General features: G+C 53.6%; 3 protein-coding genes across 6 annotated transcripts; 2 read left to right on the forward strand and 1 right to left on the reverse strand.

Annotated features, from left to right (window-relative positions):
* The first annotated feature begins 645 nt into the window (after window positions 1-645).
* Window positions 646-5491, forward strand: LIN37 (lin-37 DREAM MuvB core complex component). Its single transcript, XM_004439728.3, has 9 exons — window positions 646-773; window positions 3337-3412; window positions 3589-3639; window positions 3967-3996; window positions 4078-4163; window positions 4257-4423; window positions 4974-5114; window positions 5201-5274; window positions 5359-5491. The coding sequence occupies exons 1-9, from the start codon at window positions 740-742 to the stop codon at window positions 5438-5440; spliced, it is 741 nt and encodes a 246-aa protein (XP_004439785.2). The 5' UTR covers window positions 646-739; the 3' UTR covers window positions 5441-5491.
* A 48-nt stretch (window positions 5492-5539) lies between these two features.
* HSPB6 (heat shock protein family B (small) member 6) lies at window positions 5540-8068 on the reverse strand. Its single transcript, XM_004439741.3, has 3 exons — window positions 7864-8068; window positions 6769-6891; window positions 5540-6678 (listed from the first exon to the last, which is right to left on the reverse strand). Exons 1-3 carry the CDS (start codon window positions 8044-8046, stop codon window positions 6508-6510), a joined length of 477 nt encoding a protein of 158 aa, XP_004439798.1. The 5' UTR covers window positions 8047-8068; the 3' UTR covers window positions 5540-6507.
* Window positions 8069-8987: 919 nt separating this feature from the next.
* PROSER3 (proline and serine rich 3) lies at window positions 8988-17378 on the forward strand. Of its 4 annotated transcripts, none has more exons than XM_087422155.1 (11): window positions 8988-9303; window positions 10188-10284; window positions 10585-10787; window positions 11644-11771; window positions 11872-11981; window positions 12644-12726; window positions 12833-12984; window positions 15636-15811; window positions 15911-16865; window positions 16955-17036; window positions 17195-17378. In XM_087422155.1, exons 1-11 carry the CDS (start codon window positions 9293-9295, stop codon window positions 17334-17336), a joined length of 2139 nt encoding a protein of 712 aa, XP_087278281.1. In that variant the 5' UTR covers window positions 8988-9292; the 3' UTR covers window positions 17337-17378. The 4 variants fall into 4 exon arrangements, with proteins under 4 accessions (XP_087278281.1, XP_087278284.1, XP_014650288.1 ...); XM_087422158.1 differs by having other exon boundaries at window positions 8989-9354; window positions 10188-10374; XM_014794802.2 differs by having other exon boundaries at window positions 8989-9303; window positions 10188-10374.
* Window positions 17379-23154: the final 5776 nt, after the last annotated feature.

Here is a 23154-nt window from a genome sequence, read left to right on the forward strand (position 1 = left end):
TTTAAAATATAAGCTCTATTAGAGCAAGGATTTTTCTCTTTTGTTCACTGCGGTGTCCCCAGTGCCTAGAAGAGTGCCCAGCACGCTAATTAATATTTGCTAAATGAATGAGGTTGTGCCTGAAAAGAGATTAACAGGTAGCTGGCACTTAGCGAGTGCTTAGTAAGAGGGAACCCAGCCAAACTCCAGACTTGCCTTCCTCTTAGGGACAAGAGGGTCTCCCGACGGTTAAATAAATCCTGTTAATAGCTAAATTGGTGTTACTCAAAGCTTCTAACACTACAAGTTCCAAGAAGCCTCGCGATGCCCTGATCCTACGTCTCCCACCGTGCCTCGCGCGGCGCAGGCGCCGTTACCCCGGCTGAGTCGGGAGCTAGAACTACACCTCCCAGGAAGCGCCCTGGGGTGTCGTCGGTTTGTTTCCGGAAACGGGGCCCCAGAAAGGTGGGACTTAGGGCTGGGAGCGGACGGCGGCAGCTCTCAATTGGTCGGGGTCCCAGATTGACGGTCGCCTTGACTAATGGGAACAAGTGACTGCCGCAAGGGCCCGCCCACAGAAGGGGAACTAGAGGAGGTGGCGGCAGCGGCGGCGGTGGTGGCTGGACACTGGTCAGCGCGGAGGACTGTCCGCACGCGAAGCTTACCTTTGACCTCTCCCCGCCTGCCTCTGGCTTTGACTTGTGACCCTAGGCTCCTTGGGGCTCCTCTGACCCAGCTAGCCAGACCCCAGACCCAAACCATGTTCCCGGTGAAGGTGAAAGTGGAGAAATCAGGTGAGGACCCCGAGTTCGGGGGCCTGTCGGGGAGCTCCGGACTGATCGGGGGATGGGAGTCCCGACAGACAGGAGTATCGCGATAAGGGGGACTGCGCGGCTTCTCCCTGCAGCCCATCTGACTGTCGCTCTGAGGCATCGAGCGATTCCTGCCACCTTCATACCCTCCCGGTCTGTGCTCGAGGTAGCTTTGAGATTGAATGGTGGTGGCTCAGGCATTTGGGGGCGGTAAGACATGGGGATCCTGAGCCATGTGACTCTGAGAAGGACTCTTTTTTTGGTTCTGCCTCAGTTTCCCCATTTCCAGCAGTGGTTACGAGTCAAGCATTGTGCTGAACGCCTGAACTACAGAGAAGCTTTTAATCCTCACAGTCACTGTATCGCAATAATCCTAGGAATGAAGAAATGTGGTAGATGGGGAAACTGAAGCTGAGAGAGAGGAAGTGATTTTGGATTGGGGCGGAGCTGATGGGAACCCAGGACTAGCATGTTAAGGGTGGTGGGAGAGGCACGGAATCCAGACCAAAAAAATGATAGTAAAATGGAGTAAGATGTTAGATGGTATAAGTGGTAATAAAATGAAACAGGAAAAGGTAAGGAGATCAGGAGGGAGGCAGGGTGAGGGAGAGCCATGAGGATATGTGAAGGAACAGCGGATCAGCAAAGGAAATAGCTTTGAAAAGGCCCTGAGGTGGAAGCCTTGTCTGGCGTGTTCAAGGATGAGCAGGGAGGCCGGTGTGGCTGGAGCAGAGCGAGTGAGTTAGAGTGTGAGGAGGTGGGTGCGAGAGGGAGGGGATGGGGACGGGTCTTATGGGCCCAGGTTAGGACTTTGGCTTTTGCTTTGATGGAAATTGAGAGCCAAGGAAGGGTTTTGAACTGAGGAGTGAGTTAATAAAGATGCCCCCCAAATGCTGAAAGAATTGTGGGTAGAAAAGTGAAGGGGGCCTGACCACAAATGGTGGTGGGGAAGGGGTAGGCAGGGTCATGGAGGCCTGTGAGGACCAGGCTGAGGAGCTCAGACTCTGACCAGGGGGCACTGCAGAGTCGTGGAGGCTTCTATCGGGATGATCAGGGTCAGGTTTGGTTTCAGGAAGATTCCCCCGGCCACTTTGTGGAGGGTGGGTCAGAAGGGGAGACTGAGGCTGGGAGCCCAGGGGGAGAAAGGGAAAGGACCAGAGTCAGGGGTGTTGGGAGTGGGGAGCGGGGAGAGACACTCAGGAGGCCAAGTGGACAGACCAGGGGATTGGTGGGCTGGGGTAGGGGAGAGAGAGAGGTGTCCATGTTGAGGCCCAGGGGGGATAGTGGGGCTACCCCTGAAATGGGAGCCCAGGAAAAGGGGTAAGAGAGAGACCCTGAGGCCAGTGTGGGCCTAGTAGGTGGAAGGAGCCTGGGGGATGTCCAGGGGACATGTCCAGGAGTCCGTGGGATCCCACAGTCTGAGGTTCAGGAGAGAAGCAGGGGGTGGGGAAGGAGACGTGATAGATCCATACCTTGGCTCCTGCCCAAGGCTCTTTGCGAGAATGTCAGCTGCCCCAGCTCCCACCCCCACCCTGTCTCTCCTCTGAGTGATGTCAGGAGTCCCTGCATCTCCCAGTCTCCTCAGGAAGTCCCAGGGCTGGGAAAGCATGTCCCCAAGTGTCCTTCCAGGCTCTGAGCACCGGGCCAGAGCTCCTGCTAGATGGAAGAGGAGAGCACACACCCAACAAGGGCGAGAGGAGAATATTTATAACATCATCTCCTCCTCAGTTCCGTGATGGAGGGAGGGCAGCACAGGCTGACAGAGCCAGGCATCGCCTGTGGCAGGCAGGAAGGTGGGCGCAGATCTCATTTCCAGAAAAAAAAAAGCCAAAAATGGGTATTTTAGGTGAAATCTCCCGATTTTTAAATGTAGTCAGCTCATTCAGATTTAATTCAGATTAAAATAACACCACTGCCTCAGCCAAACAAAGCACATCTGGCAGCAAGACTCTGCACCCAGTCTGAGACCCTGCCTTATAACCTCAGCTGTGGAGCCAGAGAGCCTGGGTGCAGATCCTCAGTCCTGCTGTTTCCTGGCCGTGTAACTTTGAGCAAGTCATTTAACATTTCTGTGCCTCAGTTTCACTGTCTATAAAATGGGGATAAACATCGTATCTTCCTGCCAGGCTTACTGTGAGAATTCAGTGGGTTAATGTGTGTGATGTGCTTGGAACCACACCTGGCACATAGTAAGCACTGTGTACATGCTATTTTTATTATTATTGCATCCTGCTAAGAAACTCGTCTACACCATGGTTTATTTAAACCTCAAAACAGTCCTAGCAGATGGGTATCATCCAGAGACCCATTTTCATGATGAGGAAACAGGCTCAGCAACATAAGGTGACTTAGGTCACATGGGAGCATGTGGCACAGCCCTGGAATCCAGTGCTCCTGCTCATCGCTTCAGCAGTCTCTACCCACTGCACCCTCAGCATTCCCCGGCCTGGTGAAGGATTGGATAGGCATGCCCTCCCTGGCCCAGTTGGCTACAAACCCGCCTCAGGCCTGGGAACTGACTCCTGCTCTGTCCCCTGTTCCCCAGAGTTGGAGATGGCCAAGGCCCGGAACCAACTGGATGCCGTTCTGCAGTGTCTGCTGGAGAAGAGTCACATGGACAGGTTGGGACCTGGCCCAGCATGAGGTCATAGGGGGTCGGGGGCCCTGGCAGGGGACCCTCTGATCCTGGGTGAATCTGGGTGGGACCCCAGAGGCTGGCTTAGGGAAGAAGGTGCCCAGTGGAGAGGCCACTCTGGGCCTTTGGAACCCTGAGCCCACAGCTCTCTTCTGCTCCCAGGGAGCGTCTGGATGAGGAAGCCGGAAAGACCCCCTCGGACACCCACAACAAGTAAGTTTTGTTGGTGGGGTTTGTATCTGAGGGCTTGTGTGGATAACTCTTCCCTCAACCAAGACCTGAGCACTCGGCCCCGTGCTTCCTCCACCACAGTCCTAACCACTCTGCGGGGACAAAGACCCTGGGGCAACAGACGCTTAGGTCCCCTCATGGTTGGGACCTCAAGGTCCAGGGGCGTGGGTGGGACACAAGGCCTAAGCAATTGGCGGGGTCCATGTAGGCATCTCAGGCTCGATCTCAGGGTATCCCCAGGGTTCCCTCTTGAGGGGTTTGAGCAGGCATTTGAGGGTCAGCCTGCTGACGCCCCGTCTCTCCCCACAGGGATTGCTCCATCGCGGCCACCGGCAAACGGTAAGGTAGCAGGGGCCCCAGCCAGCTGAGGAGAGGTCCCCAGCCCCCACCCTGGTCCTGACATTCTCCCTCCACACACAGGCCGTCTGCCCGCTTCCCCCACCAGCGGAGGAAGAAGAGGAGGGAGATGGATGACGGGCTGGCCGAGGGAGGCCCACAGCGATCCAGTGAGTAGGCGGTGGCCCTCGAGGGCGGGCAACACCAGGGGGCTACGGAGGACATTCACGGACATTCACGTACCTCCCCCTCCACCACCCTAGACACGTACGTGATCAAGCTGTTTGACCGGAGCGTGGACTTGGCTCAGTTCAGTGAGAACACGCCACTGTACCCAATCTGCCGGGCCTGGATGCGCAACAGCCCCTCAGTGCGCGAGCGGGAACGCTCGCCCAGCTCGCCACTGCCCCCTCTGCCTGAGGATGAGGAGGTGGGATGGGGGAGGGCAGTGGGTAGATGGTCACAACGTACCCTCCCCCAGCCAGTGGGATAGACAGGCGCAGGTCTCTGTCCCTCAAATGACTCCTGGACCTGGGGAGGCACACAGACGTGAACCCTTAGGCTGGGGGATGGATGGAGCTCCCTAGAGCAGACAGACATGGCTACCTGGTCTGGGAGGGAGAGGGGACAGAGTTCCCCTGTGCAGATAGATGTGACCTCCAAAATCAGGGGTCCCCAAGAGCTGGGGGGCTGGACAGAGGTCCTTAGTGCAAACAGGTATAGCCACCTGGCCTAGGGGAGCAATCAGGACCCCTTGGGCTGGGCAGGAGTAGATGGGGGTCCCTGGGTTGGGCAAGAGAAGACAAGGATCCCTGGGGCAGGCAGACCTGACCCCCAGCCTTCAGACATGACTCCTAAGCACAGGTCCCTGGTGAGTCCCTCATGTCTGTTGTCACTGGGAAAGGCAGGAGGGGTGAATGTGTACCCCTGGCCCTCTTCTCTGACTTTTGGGCCTGGTGTTGGGGCCCTTGTGTCCCCAGGGTTCAGAGATCAGTAACAGCAAGAGTCGTGATGTGTACAAGCTGCCTCCGCCCACAGCCCCTGGGCCACCTGGAGATGCATGCAGATCCCGAATTCCATCCCCACTGCAGCCCGAGACCCAGGGTACCCCCGATGATGAGGTGGGTATGCAAGGCTGGCCTGGGGCTATGGGGCATATTGTGGGGCCTGGACGTAGCCACCCAGCCTGGCCTCTCTATCCATGCAGCCCTCTGAGCCTGAGCCCTCCCCTTCCACACTCATCTACCGCAACATGCAGCGCTGGAAACGCATCCGCCAGAGGTGAGCATCCCCCAGCCTGCTTGCCCCCCTGTGGCCTCTGTCCCAACTGCTAAGTCCTCCCTCTGCCTCCCACCCCCGCCACAGGTGGAAGGAGGCATCTCATCGGAACCAGCTTCGTTACTCAGAAAGCATGAAGATCCTACGGGAGATGTACGAGAGACAGTGATGTTCCCTTGTCCCCCCAAGCCCAATAAACATTCTCCTCCTCCACACTGGCCTCTGTTGCTTCAGCCCATCCTTCCTGGCCCAGGCATAAAGCAGCTGGCACAGCTTTAGCACATTTATTGGGGGAGTGGGCCTGGTTAGGAGTGAGGAGATGGGGCAGCAGGGAATTCAAGGAGGGAGAAAGATTGTGGGGAATCAGAGTGGCTACTTGGTTGGGTCTTGGAGAAGAAGGGGAGGTGCATGGAAGGTGGATTGCCTGGGATATGTGATTGGAGAGTTGGGGGTCAGGACAGAGTGACTGGGGGGTTATGGTTAGAGTTGGTGATGGGGGCCTAGGATATCTGTGCAGAGTCTGGGGGAATGGGGTAGGGTATCTGTAGTTTGAGGTTGAGGGTCCTGGTTGGCTAGAATCGGTGTCCAAGAGTGGGGGTTAGAAAAGGAGTTCAGGGGTCTGGGGGTGGCTGGCTAGGGTTTCAAGTCAGAAGATGGGTTGGGGGAGGCAAGTAGGGAGAGTGGAGTGTCTGGTTGGAGTGAGGGGAAGGATCCAGAGCCTTGGGAGCCAGGCTTGGATGGTCTGGGGTGGAAGGTCTGTGCAGAGTCTGGGACATTTGAGGGGTGAGGGGGATTATGCTCGACTGGCCTAGGGTGGGGGCAGGGCTGTGTACACCATAATCCGGTGTCACAGAGGGGAGGGGATCGAAATGGGGTGTGGAGATATTTTCCTAGAAGAGTCAGAGGAAATAAGGAGTTTTGAGTGGGGCTATATGCCAAGAAAGGGGGGTCAGTGGGGATGGGAGACTGCAGGCTAAGGCATTGTGCTTGAAGGGTCCGGAACCTAGGAAGGTGTTGAGGGTTTGAAAGCTGGAGGGCTTGTGAGAGCGGGAGTGTCAGTGGAGAGGTCTAGGTTATCAGGACTGAGTCTAGGTTGGAAGGGTCAGGGGGGGATCCCAGATTGGGTGGATGGGTAGTCTTGGCGCGCTGAGGACATCTGGCTGGGCGGAGTCAGGTCGGCTTTAAAAGAGGGGGCCTGAGGCGGCTCCCGGCGTTCAGGCGTGCCCAGCCAGACCCCTACTTGGCAGCAGCCGGCGGCGACGGGAGTGGGGCCTGGGCCGGCGCGGGTGCGGCCTGGATGGACAGGACACCCTCAGGCGACAACGCGGACGTCACGGTGGCAGGATCCACGCCAGGCGGCAAGCGGTAGCGGCGGTGGAACTCGCGCGAGATGTATCCGTGCTCATCCTGGGGGGAGAGAGGCCTGAGTGCCCCCGCCCCTTCCCTATAGATGCCCCGCCCTCCGGCCCGCAGTCCCACCCCCGCCAGCAGGCTCACCGGGCGCTCCTCGTGGCGCGCATGCACCTCCACATGTTCGCCAACCACCTTGACGGCGATTTCCTCCGGCGAGAAGTGCTTCACGTCCAGAAGCACCGAGAAATGCCCGGAGTCGGTCGGCACCTGCACACAGCCCGATCGTCATGGGGCGGGGCGGGGCTCCCGGGACCCAGTCAGGCCCCTCCCCCGTCGGGGCCCGGTCGGTTCCGCTGCTGCAGCTGATCCTGGCCTCCGGAGCTGGGGGGGGGTCCCCTTTCTTACTCATCGCCACCATCGAGGACCTGTTCCCCCAGGATAACTGGCATCATCTGTCCCCGTGGCATCACTGGGATTCCTCTCTCACCCGGAGTGATGAGGCCCCCTCCCCCTGCAAGGTCAGGGACCTTTGCCTTCTCAGGGTGAGGCCTGACTACCCCCCCCCCCCGGTGTCAGCGACCCCACGGTCAGCGGCTCCTCCTGGACACTTACTCCTCAGCTCCCTCCCCCTCAGAGCCCCCCGGGCCCTTACTGCCCTCCGCCGTCCCCGGCCAGAAATCGCCAAGATGCCTCCTCCCCCGTCTCCAGAGTCTTCTTTCTACCCTCCCACTCGAGTCACGGGACCGCCTGCGCCCTCAGCTGTTACTAGTACTCCTCCTCCGCTTCCCAGAGCGGCCAGGACCCTCTTCTCAAGCCACAGGACCCTTCCTCTCCTCTGCCTCTCCAGGAGACATAAGGTCACCACATACAGTCTCCAAACTCTCTTCCCCAAGGCTAACAAAGCATTCCCTCCCCTCAGCAGTGACTGGGAGTCCCCACGCCCTTCAGAATGACTGGGCTCCCCTTTTTCCCAGATTCCTTGGGTCTCCAGCCTCCTCCAGAGTTACCAAGACTCCCCTCAGAGTACCGCTCCCACCCTGTCAGTGACCCAGCCCTTCCACTCCCCCGAGAGCTGAGACCGTCCTCATCTCGATGGGGACCTCCCACTCCCTTCAGTAATCCGGCCTCTGAGATTCCATACTCAGGGAACTCCGGAAGCCCCCCTCAAAGGGGCACGCCCTCCCGGGACCCCGAGCCTTGGAAGTGGTCAGGTGACCGCCCCTCCCCCAGGCCTGGCACCTGGGCGGTAGGCAGCGCCACGCTGGGTGCGCGCAGGTAGTAGGGGGCCAGCGCGGCGGGGCAGAGCGCAGCCAGCTCGGCCTCCAGCAGTCCCTCGCCGAAGCGCTGGTCGAAGAGGCGCCCGGGCAGCGGGGCCGAGGCGCGGCGCAGCCACGACGGCTGCACAGGCACGGGGATCTCCATCCTGCTCCGCCGCCGCTGCCGCCGCCGCCGCCGCCGCCGCCCTGGGGCCCGCAGTGCCTCTGCGTGCGCCGCCGCCGCCGATTTATAGTTCGCCCTGTGTCCGCCCCTCGGCGGGCCGCCCGGGGACACTGGGACCGTGGCCAGACTCGGCCATTAATAGAGCCTTATTTAGAAAGCCCAACAATGACTTAGCCATTTATTAAGCGCCTGCTGGATGCCAGAGAGGTGTCATTAGGGTTCCCCAATTTCCCGAAAGGGAATCTAAGGCTGAGAAGGTGGAGCCTTGCCGGAGTGGGGAGCACAGCGCGTTTGGGACCCGGGGCCTCAGAAGCCCCCGCGGAGTTCCCAGTACGTTTAATCCACCCCCGCCCCGCAGGCAGCTCTGGGGATGACGCAGATGGCCGTCTTAGGAGCTGATTCCTGGGTACAGGGAATGCTGTAGCGGGGCCAGGCTGTCAGGAGGACACAGAACAGACCCTACTCCCATCTCAGCCGGGCCCTGGGCCCAGCCCGCCGGCAAGCCGGGCCTAATTCTGTGTTTCTGACTCAGCTGTGGGTGCGCAGGGTAGGGCTGTCTGCCAGGTGAGCAGCGGCCAGGGGGCGAGGGCATGAACAGTCCAGGCTGGCCCCCCGGGGGCCGCGCGCCGGGGCCCGAAATAGCTCATTTTGATCCCACCACCTCGGCCAAGAGCCCAGGCCTGGCACTTGGTGCAACCAGCTGCTCCTGCAGCAAGACGGAAGTGGTTAGATGACCCAGCGGGACGGGATGGCCGGTCCGACTGTTGGAGGGATGGCAGTTAGAGAGGGGACAGACTCCCTGATTGCCCCCTGCAGTGGGAAAAACGGTAGTTAGACTGGAGTCTGGACGAGATATCTGCAGCAAGAGGGGGAGTGGTTAGGAGACCCGACTGCAAGCAGAGTGTAGGTTAGAACCCCGCCTCGCCTCAGATCCTTTCCATTGGTCCACAGGTTTGTCAATTACTGCTGCACGCTACGGTTCGCCAATCAAACACGCTCCTTCAGTCAGGCCGCCGTTACAGCCGGTTGTGAGACATCTCCCTTTGGCCACTTTCCAATTCCTTTTCTTTTCCTCTCCGTCATTGGTCGCCTTGGAGGCCGCTCTCTTCCCGCGCCCGCACTCCCAGAGAGGGGCGGGGCCGATAGGACATTGCTAAGCGACCAAGATGCGCGCGGGGTCAGTCCGCTGAACGAGAGGAGCAGGCAGAAGCGCCGAGGGAGCTGCGGGATGGACCGCAGGTGAGGCCGATCCTCTTCCGGGGACCACAGGAGGCCTGGGGAGGACCGAGGGTGAGAGCAACACAGCCGAGGGTCAGGTTTGCTAGGGCCCGGAGTCTCGTTCTCCAACAGTACTGGAACTACAACTCCCAAGATGCTCCACAGCTTTGGCTGCTCCAGTCTTAGACTTAACCATCCCGGGGGGGCCCATGGCGTCTTCCATTCCGCTCTCTAAGGGGCCCCAAGGGCTTTTTTTCCTCCAAGGGTGTCCAGGGGCATCTTGGGAATTAAGTTTCTTAATTTTGAAATTGCCCCCAGACTCATGGGTGTTGTTTTTGACCTTTCTTGCTTAGGCGGAGCCCAGTGACTGATGGACATTGTAGTTTTTTCTACCCTTTTCTCCCTAGAGAGTGTCCCAAGGACTTATGGGAAATGTACGGTGGTAGAGTTTAGCCTTGGTGCTTAACCCGAGCTCCCCTTCAAAATCACCTGGGATGCTGCGAAAAAGATACAGATGCCTCGCCCCCCTTTAAGATATTCCGATTCTTTTGGTCTGGGGTGAGGACCGCACATCTGTATTTTTAAGACTGCTCCTAGACTGGATCCAGGGTTGAGAACCTCTGGCTAGCAGTTCCTGGGTTCTTCTTTGAGACTGCTCCAAAGGCTGGTGGGACTCGTGCCTCCAGTATCATTATCTTGAATGTGCGGCAGTGCTTCATGGAAATTATAGTCCATCTCTCCCAGGAATCTGTGGGAACCATAATCTGGTTCTGCCTTCCTCTCCCCTTCCTCCCACCTCGACTTCACCGGCCGCTGCCCACCCGCCCCCACCCTCCCCCCCGCCCCCCACCCCCGGGGGTTGCAGTGACCCTGCTCTGCCTGCCAAACCCACTCTCCCCTTGCAGCCTGCCAGTTTTCTCCATCCAAGAGAGCCCATTTGGGGACACTCCCCTGGGTCGAAGCCACTACTGGCCTTCCCGAAGCCAGACCTGGCACCCCAAGGTGAGGACACCACCCCACAGAGAGTGCTGTGTGCCAGTCCAGTAGGAAGGGAGTGACGACTAGAGGGAAGGAAGACACGTGATGATGGGGGTGAGAGATTAAGAGACAGTCGCTCCTCCCTTCCCATGGCCCTGCCCTTATCCAGTCCTCTGCCACCATCACAGCTGCAGTCACTCTTAGTTGTTGCCATTGTGAGATGTGTTTCCTCCTCTCTGGACTAAGACTTCATGTGTGTCTTCATTCCTCCACAAGGATGACCTCAGGCCTCACTTTTTCTTCTCCACACCTCCCCTGTCTTAGACCCAGAGCCCATGCAAGACCCAGACATCCAGGCTCCCAGCAGCTCCCAAAGTTCTGGCCACAGGTCCCAACTCCCCTGAGCCATTCGAGGATTCCTGGCCCTCCAGCTCGGGGACCCCTTCCCCACCCAGCACCACCGAGGGACAGATCGGAGCCTCCTCACCACCCACCCTGATTGACAGTGGGGACTCTGTGGTGGCCAAGTAAGTACGCCCAGCCCTGGAAGGAAACAAGGTTTTGGGTGAGGGGCAGGGGGCAGGCATCCCATAATCATCATCAAACCACAGCTGTTTATGCAGCACTTTTAGGACCACACTTCATGTGTGTCGTTAAGAGCTCTGGAGCTAGGCTGCCTGGGTTCAAATCCCAGCTCTGTCACTTACTCTCTGTATGATCTTGGCCTCAGTTTCTTCATCTGTAAATTGGGGATATTAATAACACATATCCCCTAGGGCTGTTTTCAGCTTTCAATGAGTTATTGTCTGTAAAGCATCTGTAACAATGCCTGTCGCATGGTGAGCACTGGATTTGCAGGATACAAGTTCAGGTGCTGTAACAAAGAGTCCCTAATTAATTGTGGCTTAAACAGGTAGCATTTATTTCTCCCTCACCTAACAGTCCAGGCAGAAGCAACCAGGGCTGATATGGCAGCCCCTTGTTGAGTTGTCAGAGACAACTTCCTTCTATCTTGTTGCTCTCCCATCCCGGGGTCTGTCACCTTTTCCTTCATGGACCAAAATGGCTCCCAACCACATCTACTCTCCAGAATCATGTATCCTCATTCGTGTTGGTCAAACACCTAGTTACATGGCCATAAAGCTACAGGGGCACCTGGTAAAAGTATCTAGAGAAAAGTGGCTCTGTGCCCAGCATTATTATTATTATATAGTCTTATGTAATATTGCATTACTATATAAGAAAGGAGAATAGACATTGAGGGACCACTACCAGGACTGCTATGGTGCTCCATAAACATCGGCTATTGTAACTATTATTATTGTTATGATTTGGCTCTCCTCACCACCACCACCCCCACCTCCCATTCTCTGATGCTCACAGGTACATCAACCGGTTCCGTCAGGCTCAGCCCACGAGCCGGGAGGAGCGCCAGCCTGCAGGCCCAACCCCGGCTGACTTTTGGTGGCTGCAGCCTGAATCTCCAGACCCCAGCAGTCAACTTGCAGCAGGTACCTGCTTCAGTGCCATCCCCTCTAGACCTAAAACTTTTCCTAATTAATGCCCCAGCAGCCCCTCCCCTTGGCCCCCTAATCAATTGGGGCTTCTCAGCAGGAGTCAGTGAACCAGGAAGAAGACTCAACACAGCAGTCCCGACTCTTGCCAAGGTGGCCAGCACATCACAGGCTAAGGCTGTGGCCCCCCTTCAAGAAATAAAGCAGGTGACATCCCCTATCCACTCTCTCCCCTATGTGCCTCAACTGCCAGCACCAGCCCTGGGATGGAATTAGAGTCAATCCCCGGTTCAAGGAAGATTAAACAAAGAAAGGAGGATTTGTTGGCTTATGCAATCAAGAAATCCAAAAGTAGATGCTTTCAGGCATGGCTGGATCCAGATGTTTGAACAGTATTGGGAGGAACTTGACTCTCTTGGCTCTCTGTTCCTCTTTGTTGGGCTCAATCTCAGGCAGGCTTTCCCCTCAAAGTAGCTAAGATGGCCCCAGTAACTCCAGGCTTCTAACTTACTTAGTTACTCCAGTGGAAAGAGAAGGCTTTTCCAATAGCTCCATCCAGAGCCCCAGGGCTTACTCTCATTCGCTCATCATTGGGCCAATCACTGTGAACCAGAGGACAGAATGTTGTGATTAGCCAGGCCTGGTCAGGAAGGTAGGGTCTGCCCTTCTCCCACAGCAATGACTGCACTGAGGGGTGTGGATCCACAGAGGAAAACGGGTCTCTCTTCCCGAGGAGGAGGAGCAGATTCTTAGCCAGCATGTAAGGGTACCAGGTGGAGTGCAGACCTGCACTCCAGGCCCTCTCTCCAGATGCCTTTCCCAGCAGCCTTTGGGATGGGGGCTGGCCTCTGACCCCTCTCACCTCGCAGAGCCTCAACACATGGAACTCATCCATGCTGGACCTGGAGACGCTGAGCCTGCAAAGCAGAGCTGCCAGGCTGCTCCAACGCAGGTGCCTCCCCATCTGCATCCTCCCCCCCCCCACCCCGCCTGCAGCTCCAGGCCGGGCCCACCGCCTCTGAGACCACTGTGGTCTCACTTCTGCCTTCTCCCCACAGCAAGGCCTCCATCTCCTCCTCCTCCTCCTCCTCCTCCGTCAGCCCCGGCGATGCCAGCAGCTCCTCATTCCCCATCAGCTCCGATGGCCTCTCTCCCTTCTCCATGACTTTCATCCCTGACTCCAGCAAGGACTCTGACCCCAAGGTGCATGGTAAGTCCTGGGAGGCAAGGACTGAGGGCAGTCTCGGTGTGAATCCCAGCTCTGCCACTTACCAGCAGTGTGACCTGGGCCTTTCTGGGCCTTGTTTCCCCAACTTTAAAACAGGGGTAAGAATTGTGCTCCTCTGCTCTGGGTGTAGTGAGGACTCAGTGAGCTGGTGACTACACGGAGCACTTAGCACAGCTCTGCTACCAGGAGCAATCATTAGTGCAACATGTTCTCTCTGCATCTGGTCTGTGGTTCTGAACACAAAGCTCCAAAATCAGGTTTTTTGCAAAATTGGCACTGTACCTGATTTGACAGCAAAATCTGACCTAAACAATAGGAAGGATATTTATAATCTCTCTATACATATATATATGTCTCACTTAGGGTGAATATTCCTACCTTTTGCTCTGGATATATAGTACATTGAACCATATGAAATTTTTGTCTTATAAGTAAAAAATGGTTGACTATTGGCAATTTCATATTATTCAACCAAATACCAATGTGTGAGTCTGATGTGCTGTCCCAGACCCCTGTCTCTGCTGTCGGTACCATGAAACCTTGCTAAAACATGCAAACTGTTGAACTCTCAAATTTCTGCCCCCGAGATTTCAGAGAGGGGATTAAGGACCTAGGTTAGTATTCCTGCCGTCATTATTGTTGCTGAGACTCTGTGCCCGGGGCCTGGGATGCAGTGGTGGACAGGCTGATGCTCCCCATGGCTCAGGGGCTCCCATGCATGGGGACAGGCGAGCGCAAGTAAACAGGTGTTCATGTGATCCTGCCCGAGCACCCGCCTGTCTGATTCTTCCCTCCTTCTAAGCTTCACCTTTTATTCACCTCTCCTTCCTGAGCCTCAGTTTTTCTCATCTGTAAAATGGGGATAAAACTAGTACCTACTTCATGAGTTGTTTTGAGTGAATGAATAAACTTATTCATTCCTTCATCTAACAAACCTTGAATCCCTACTGTGTATGAGGCCCTGGGAGCGGGATGAGGGATTCCACGGTGAACCAACCATCCCACCGTCAGGGTCCCCACAGCAGAGTGAGCGTGGGGCAGAGAACAGATACATAACCTCACAAAGGTGAAACGTAAATAGAAATGGGGGCCAGGCAGGAGAGGATCGTGCTGCTGGGAAGTCAGAGAAGGCCTTCCCAGAAGAGGGGCTATCTAAGTGGAGACCTGAATGATGGGGAGCGGGGCAAGAGCCCTCTAGCATGTACAGAGGACCTGAGGTGGGAGGGAGCATGGTGCAGACAATGGACTAGAAAAGGTGGGAGCCGGGGGTGAGAGTAGTGTGGGAGAAGGTGGGAGAGATTGGCAGAGGTCAGATTACATTGGGCCATGTATGCATGGTGAGGCGTTTGGTCATTATCGTAGTACTGGGGAGCCAAGGGAGGTTCTGAGCAGGGAGGGGACATGATCTTTCCTGGGTGTTAACAGACCCCCTCTGGCTACTATCAACACCCAGTGAGCAACGCTAGTAGTTCGACTTGGGCCAAAGCCTGAGGAGCAGATTAGAGGCAAGTGGCCAGGTTTGGAAATAGAATCACAGGATACAGAGGGGAGGGGAGGAGAGAGAGTTCTGAGATGATGCCTCCTTCTCTGTACAGCGTCAGATGGTGGGGCTCCTGAGAGAGAATGGTAGCCCTCCTGATCCTGACTGATGGGATGGTGCTCTGGGTGATGGGAAGGATGTCTTTTTGCCCCACTGGCCTGAGGACAGCAAGTGGCCCTGCCCTTAGTCACTGCTGGATCCCAGCACAGGGCTGGGCACTGGCATGGAGCACAGTAAACAGTTCATTCTGCATTTATGCCACACATACTGTCACCAGGCCCTGTTCATGACACTGGGCATATGGTAATGGCCAGACAGACAAAGATTGCTGCCCTTGTTTGCTGGCATTGTGGAGGGAGAGATAAACAATATGAAAGAAGTATGATATTTAGTATGTTAGAAGGTGATAGTGCTAAGGAGAAAAATGGAAGAGGAAAGAGGAGAGGGAGGGGCAGGGCTGGGGGCTGTTGCAGTTTTGAATGGGGTAGCCAGGGAAGGCCTCACTAGTGGTGATATGTGGGCAGAGATCTGAAGGATTTGAGGAGTGAACGCCCGGATACATAAGGGAAGAGCTTTCCAAGCAGAAGGAACCACAAGTGCAAAGGGTTTTGCTTTTTACCAGGAGAGAGGTGCAGCCTGGGGAGGATTCTAGCCCAAGAGGGCTCTGACTCTGGTGTTCACAGGCTCCCTTTGGGTGCAGGTGGGGAACACACTGGGAGGAGAGGCCAGTGGGGAAACCAGGGAGGAGGCTGCTGTGGGGTCGGCCCCGGGTGAGGGCAGTGAAGCGGGGAGAAGTGGGCAGAATGTGGAGGATCCATCCTGTCCACTGCTGTACCCACAGTGTCCAGAGCTCAATAAATGTCTGTTGATGAGTGAAGAACTGAATGATGGCAGGTTGAGATGCCCACCAGTGCTCTCTCCTCTCCCTCTGTCCCCTTCCCCACTTCCCACTCCAGAGAGGAGCTGGACGTTATCTGGGGAGCCTGTCTCAATAACCTTCTGGTACAGTGGAAGGGTGTGTGTGCAGGCTGTCGTTGGGATGCTCATCACCCCGGTCCCTCCCTTACCCCCCCTTCCCTTACTTACCCCACAGCAACGCCGGCGCTGGCCCCCATCCCTGCTCCAGCCCCCGTCTCCTCCCAGGCACCCCTGCGGCCGGAGGATGACATTCTGTACCAGTGGCGGCAGCGGCGGAAGCTTGAACAGGCCCGAGGAGGTCAGGGTGACGGGACCTGGGTGCTGCCGCGGACCCCTGCCCTCCCCACTCAGGTGAGATGGGGAAGGGAAGGGAGGAGCCTGAAGGAGGTGGAGGGGGGAAGAGGAGCCTGAGGAGGACTGAGGACCCTCTAACCTTTCTCTCCCTCTCAGGTCCCTGTCCCCATCTCCCTACAGACCTCTCCTGCCCCTGCGGAGACCTCTGGTTCCCTGGGAACCCAGCCTAACGGCGTCCCACTTTGGGGGAGTGTTGCCCGGCCTGGCCCCCCTGAGGCCTTCTATTTAGAAAGGCCTCCTATTCCCCCAGGGTTCTCTCCACACTTCTTTTGGGGCCCCAGCCCCCATGGGTTCTTCTGGGCCCCGCAGTCTGGTTCCTGGGTATCTCTGGGGGCTGTTCCCCCGACGTCCCCGGTGTCTATCCCCGCGCCTCCAGCCTCCACCTCTGCGCCCCCGGCCTCCACTCGCGCAGCCCCGGCCGCCCCCCAGGGCCCGCCCACCCCTGCACCAAGCAGCCCTGCCCAGCCAGAGAGGCAGGGCCCCAAGCCTCGGAGAAGCAGAGCCCCTCACCGGGAGACTGCTGGCTGGATCACAGCCGGGGACGAGGGGCCCGGGCCGCAGCTCAGAGGCGCCCTGGGCCAGGTGGTAACAGCTCGGCTGTTCCCGGACTGCCTGGAGGACACGCCCCCTCGCCTCGAGGGCCTGCCTCTGATCCAGGCAGAATCTCCGAAAGTCAAGGCCACACCCCGAAAAACCAAGGTTACGCCCCCTCGCTCAGAGGTCCCGCCCCCTCCGTGCGAACCACGGTTTCTGCAGGAGGAGACCCCGCCGGGGCGGTCTAAGGCCGGGTTTCGGAATGCCAAGGCCACGCCCCCCCTGGCGGGGTCTGTGCTTTGCAAGGCCGAAGACAGTCCCTCGGCTGAAGTCCGGGATCCGCAGCCCGGGGTCCCGTCCTCACCAGATGAAGAGGTGTCCACACGTGTCAAGGCCCCACCCCCTCCGTTTAAGGTGGGGTCTCACAGGGCTGTGGCCACGCCCCCGTCTACTGCTGACCACGCCCCCTCAGAGGACCTGCTGTCCCAGGCCACCCGACTCCTGGAGGCTGCCGAGGGTGAGCCAATGCACGTGGCTGCCTGGTCCTGGATGGCGGTCCAGCACCCTACGAGTTCCGCCCCCTGGAGCTCGCTGTTTTTCCCCCAGACTCCGACGGCAGCGAGTTCCAGGACGACCCTGTTCTGCAGGTGCTAAGGGTTCAGAGGGCAGAGCTTCGGCGGCAGAAAAGGTGACCATCACCAGGATCTATAACACTGGGCCTCTGAATCCTCAGAGAAGGCCGACTGGGTGCCTACCCCTCCCGAGCCCCTTTCCTGGATCTGCCCACAGCCCCAGACCCCAATCTGAGCACATACCTCAGCCTCTACTCCCCTGGCTTTTTTCCAGGAAAGTGGAAGCCCAGTTATCCCACCTGCTGGACCACACTGAAGACCCAGGGTCTTGGTCTCCTCCAGCCAGTTCGCCCCCCGGGTCCCCAAGGATGCGGCTGCGGAGGGAAGGGGTCTCTCTTGAGGCCAGACGACCTTGAATTGTACAAAGTCCCTTTTTCCCAATAAAAATTTTTTTTTCAGTTTACTTGTTGTCTCTGAGAAAGGGGTTGTTCTGGAAAGGCCAAGGGTCATGCTAATTTAGGGAAATGGCTCCCCCCTCCCCTACATCCCCACCCCACCCTGGCCCACCCCCACCCTAGTTCCTGACCATTGACACAAATCTCTTGGTTTCGTCCTCTTTGAGGGTAGGGCAGGGGAGGGGTTCCAGGCAAAACTGCAGGCAAGACTGGGACTCACCTTATCTGCCTCACAAACCTGGAGTGGATCCTCTGGTCTCAGATGAGGCCAAAGGGACTGTCCTCTGGGCATGAAGCTAATGGGGTCATCAGAGTGTTGGGCAATGTTTAGTCCTCAGTCCACATCCTGCAGGAGCCAGCAGCAGCGCGGATCCCTCCCTCGAAGCACTTCCTTCCCTGCTTCCAGAACCCCACCCCTCTCTCACCTCTGGTCGTGCCTCCTCACTGCCCCAACCTGTCACTTTGGCATGTCCAGGGCCCTGGCCTTGACTTCTCTATACTCATTTCCAGGTGCTCTCATCTAGCTTCATGGTTCTAAGCTGCATCTCTATTCTGATAGCCCCTAAACTTCTATCTTCAGCCTAGACCTGGCCACTGAACCTCAGGCTCCTATATCCTGTTACAAGCTCACCATCCCCACTCAAAGGTCTAAGAGATGACTCCAACTCCACGGGTCTTAACTGAGCCCCCAATCTTCCCCCATAAACCTGCTCCTCCCTGGGCTTCCTCAGCTCCATCCTAGCTGCTCAAGCCAAAAGCCTCATAATTGTCCTTGACTCCTCGTTTCCCTCACACCAACAGTCAGTTGACCAACAAGTCTTGTCATCTCTACCTTTAAGATCTATCCAGAATTTAACCCCTTCTTCCCCTTCCACCGCTATCACCCCAGTCTAGGCTATCACCACCAGTCTGGACTATTGAAAAACCCATTGTTTTGTCTGCAAATTCTTTTACACACTTCTTACCAAAAAGTAGAGTCTATGAGAAGAAATAGAGAATCTGAATAGACCAATCACAAGTAAAGAGATTGAAGCAGTAATCAAAAACCTCCCCAAAAATGAAAGTCCAGGACCAGATGGCTTCTCTGGAGAATTCTACTAAACATTCAAAGAAGATTTAATACCTATTCTCAAACTATTCCAAAAAGTTGAGGAAGATGGAACACTTCCTAACACATTCTACGAGGCCAACACCACCCTGATACCAAAGCCAGACAAGGACAAAACAAAGTAGGAAAATTATAGGCCAACATCGCTGAAGAACATAGACGCAAAAATCCACAATAAAATCTGGCAAACCGAATACGGAAATACATTAAAAAGATCATACACCATGACCAAGTGGGATTTATACCAGGGATGCAGGGATGATTCAAAATCCACAAATCAATCAATGTGATACACCACTTTAACAAAGTGAGGAAAAAAAACCACATGATCATCTCAATAGATGCAGAGAAAGCATTTGACAAGATCCAACATCCATTTATGATAAAAAACTCTCAATAAAATGGGCATAGAAAGAAAGTACCTCAACATAATAAAGACTATATATGACAAACCAACAGCCAACATCATACTTAATGGGGAAAAACTGAAAGCCATCCCTCTGAGAACAGGAACAAGACAACTGTGCCCACTCTCGCCACTCTTATTCAACACAGTACTGGAGATTTTGGCCAGAGCAATTAGGCAAGAAAAAGGAATAAAAGAAATCCAAATAGGCAACAAAGAAGTGAAACTCTTGCTGTTTGCAGATGACAGGATTTTATATATAGAAAACCTAAAGAATCCATCAGAAAACTATTAGAAATGATCAACAACTACAGCAAAGGTGCAGGGTACAAAATCAACCTACAAAAATCAGTTGCATTTCTATACTCCAATAATGATCTAACAGAAAGAGAACTCAAGAAGACAATCCCATTTACAATTGCAACAAAAAGAGTAAAATAACTGGGAATAAATTTAACCAAGGAGGTGAAACTATACAATGAAAACTATAAGACATTACTGAAAGAAACTGATGATGACATAAAGAAATGGAAAGACATCCCATGCACATGGATTCGAAGAATAAACATAGTTAAAATGTCCATACCACCTAAAGCAATCTACAGATTCAATGCAATTCCAATCAGAATCCCAATGACATTCTTCACGGAAATAGAACAAAGAATTCTAAAATTCCTATGGGGCAGCAAAAGACCCCAAATAGCTAAAGCAATCGTGAGAAAAAAGAACAAAGCTGGAGGCATCACAATCCCTGACTTCAAAATATACTACAAAGCTGTAGTAATCAAAACAGCGTGGTACTGGGACAAAAACAGACACCCAGGGACCAGCCCTGTGGCTTAGCAGTTAAGTACACGTGCTCGGCTACTGGCCGCCCGGGGTTCGGATCCCGGGCGCACACGGACACACCGCTTCTCTGGCTATGCTGAGGTGGCGTCCCACATACAGCAACTAGATGGATGTGCAACTATGACATGCAACTATCTACTCGGGCTTTAGGGGAAAAAAAGGAGGAGGATTGGCAATAGATGTTAGCTCAGAGCCAGTCTTCCTCAGCAAAAAGAGGAGGATTGGCATGGATGTTAGCTCAGGGCTGATCTTCCTCGCACACACACAAAATAAAACAGACACACAGATCAATGTAACAGAATTGAAAGCCCAGAATTAAACCACACATCTATGGCCAGCTAATCTTCGACAAAGGAGCTAAGAACATAGAATGGAGAAAGGAGGGACCAGCCCGGTGGCGTAGCAGTTAAGTGCATGAGCTCCACTTCGGCGGCCTGGGGTTCGCGGGTTCAGATCCCGGCGCGCACAGACGCACTGCTTGTCAAGCCATGCTGTTGTGGCATCCCATATAGAAAGTGGAGGAAGACAGGCACAGATGTTAGCCCAGGACCAATCTTCCTCAGCAAAAAAAAGAGCAGGATTGGCATCGGATGTTAGCTCAGGGCTAATCTGATCCCCACAAAAGAAAAAAAACAAACAATGGAGAAAAGAAAGTCTCTTCAATAAATGGTGTTGGGAAAATGGGACAGCCACATGCAAAAGAATGAAAGTAGACCATTATCTTTCGCCATACTCAAAAATTAACTCAAAATGGATCAAAGACTTGAAGGTAAGACCTGAAACCATAAAACTCCTAGAAGAAAATCTAGCCAGTGCACTCTTTGACATAGGTCTTAGAAGGATCTTTTCAAATACCATGTCTACTCAGACAAGGGAAACAAAAGGAAAAATAAACAAGTGGGACTTCGCCAGACTAAAGAGCTTCTGCAAGGAAACGGAAACCAGAATCAAAACGAAAAGACAACCCACTAACTGGGAGAAAATATTTGCAAATCATATATCCGACAAGGGGTTAATCTCCATAATATATAAAGAACTCACACAATTGAACAACAAAAAAACAAACAACCCGATCAAAAAATGAGCAGAGGATGTGAACAGACATTTTTCCAAAGAAGATATGCAGATGGCCGATAGGCCCATAAAAGGATGTTCAACATCACTAATCATCAGAGAAATGCGAATCAAAACTACATTAAGATATCGTCTTACATCGTTAGAATGGCCATAATCACCAAGACAAAAAATAACAAATGTTGGAGAAGGTATGGAGAAAAGGAAACCCTCATACACTGCTGGTGGGAATGCAAACTGGTTCAGCCACTATGGAAAACAGTATGGAGATTTCTCAAAAAGTTAAAAATAGAAATACCATATGACCCATCTATCCCACTACTGGGTATTTATCCAAAGAACTTGAAACCAACAATTCAAAGAGATTTATGCACCCCTATGTTCACTGCAGCATTATTCACTATAGCCAAGAAGTGGAAGCAACCCAAGTGCCCATCCACTGAAGAATGGATGAATGGATAAAGAAGATATAGTATATATACAATAGAATACTACTCACCCATAAAAAAGACAAAATTGTCCCATTCGCAACGACATGGATGGAGCTTGAGGGTATTATGTTAAGCAGAATAAGCCGGACAGAGAAAGACAAACATCACATGATTTCACTCATATGTGGAAGATAAAATAACACACGGGCAGAGAGAATACTTTGATGGTTACCAGGGGGAAGGGGGTTGGGGGGTGGGCACAAGGGGTAAAGGGGCACATCCATATTGTGACTGACAAATAATAATGTGCAACTGAAATTTCACGTCATAAACTATTACGACCTCAATTAAAAAAATTAAAAAAAAAAAAGTAGAGTCTGGCTTTTCTCTTTGAAACTGGGTGGAACTTTGTGACTACCCCAACAAATAGAATGCAGAGGAAGTGGTACTGCTTTAACATTCTAAACTGGATTAAAAATGATGTCACAATTTCCCCCTTTTTTTTTTTTCTCCCTCTCTTTCACTCTCTGATGCTTGCTTTGGAGCCCTGGGCTGCCATATAAAAAGTCCAGTTGCCAGGCTGGGTAGGCGTTTGGTTTACACAGGTGTCCGCACTTGTCAGATTTCAGTGAAATTTGTGAATTTTATTTTACATAAAGTTTACCTCAAAATAAAGATAAACATTGAACTCTAGTTAAAGATATGCATGCTGAAGTATTTAAGGGACTGTATACCAATGTCTGTAATTTATTTTGAAACGTATCCAAAAATTAGTTAGATTAATGGATAAATAGAGTAATAGGTAGATGTGAGATAAAGCAAATATAGTAAAATGTTAATGGTAGAATCTAAGTAGTGGATATATGGGTGTCCACTGTAAAATTTTTCAACTTAGCTCTATGTTAGAAACTTTTTGTAATAAAATGTTGGAGAATATATGATCAGGATTATTTTGATATCTGTATTTATTAAAAAGGGCAGGATAGGATAGATTTCTGTTACAAGTAGTTTCTTTATGTCAGAGACATAATAAATATTTGTTTACAGCCTTTTTGAACAAACGATACATTTAAATAAAATCAACAAGAAGGAAGTAGCTCTTTAGATGTAAGGAGAAATAAAAGATGTTTAGGGGCCAGCCAGGTGGCATAGTGGTTAAGTTCACACACTCTGCTGTGGCGGCCCGGGGTTCGCAGGTTCGGATCCCAGGTGTGGACATACGCACCACTTATTAAGCCATGCAGTGGCAGCGTCTCACATACAAAGTAGAAGAAGATGGGCACAGATGTTAGCCCGGGGCCAATCTTCCTCAGCAAAAAGAGGATTGGCAACAGATGTTAGCTCAGGCTAAAAAATAATAATAATAAATAAATAAAAGATATTTAGCAGTAGAACTGATCTAATTGGGGGGTGAGTGAGACCTAGAAGGATTCCTGAGGAAGTTACATTTATTTATTTATTTTTTAATTTTTTATTATTTATTTTTTTCCCCCAAAGCCTCAGTAGATAGTTGTGGGTCACAGCTGCACATCCTTCTAGTTGCTGTATGTGGGACGCGGCCTCAGCATGGCCGGAGAAGTGGTGCGTCGCTGGGCGCCTGGGATCCGAACCCCGGGCCGCCAGCAGCAGAGCACGGGCACTTAACCGCTAAGCCACGGGGCCGGCCCGGAAGTTACATTTAAACTGAGACAGATGGGAATTAACTAGTTGACAAAGGGCCATCCTAATTACCATTGCTGGGTTGCAAGCCACCCCCAAAACTTAGTGGCATAAAACAATCATTTTATTATGCTCATGGATTCTGTGAGTCAGAAATTTGGACAGGGCACAACTGGGGACAGTTTGTCTCTGCTCCATGATGTCTAGGGGCTCAGCTGGGAAGACTCAAGGGTACCTCCACAGCTGGGGGTG

This window comes from Ceratotherium simum, chromosome 33 (genome assembly GCF_057802395.1).
Source record: "Ceratotherium simum simum isolate JZ-2026a chromosome 33, ASM5780239v1, whole genome shotgun sequence".
NCBI classification, from domain to species: domain Eukaryota; kingdom Metazoa; phylum Chordata; class Mammalia; order Perissodactyla; family Rhinocerotidae; genus Ceratotherium; species Ceratotherium simum.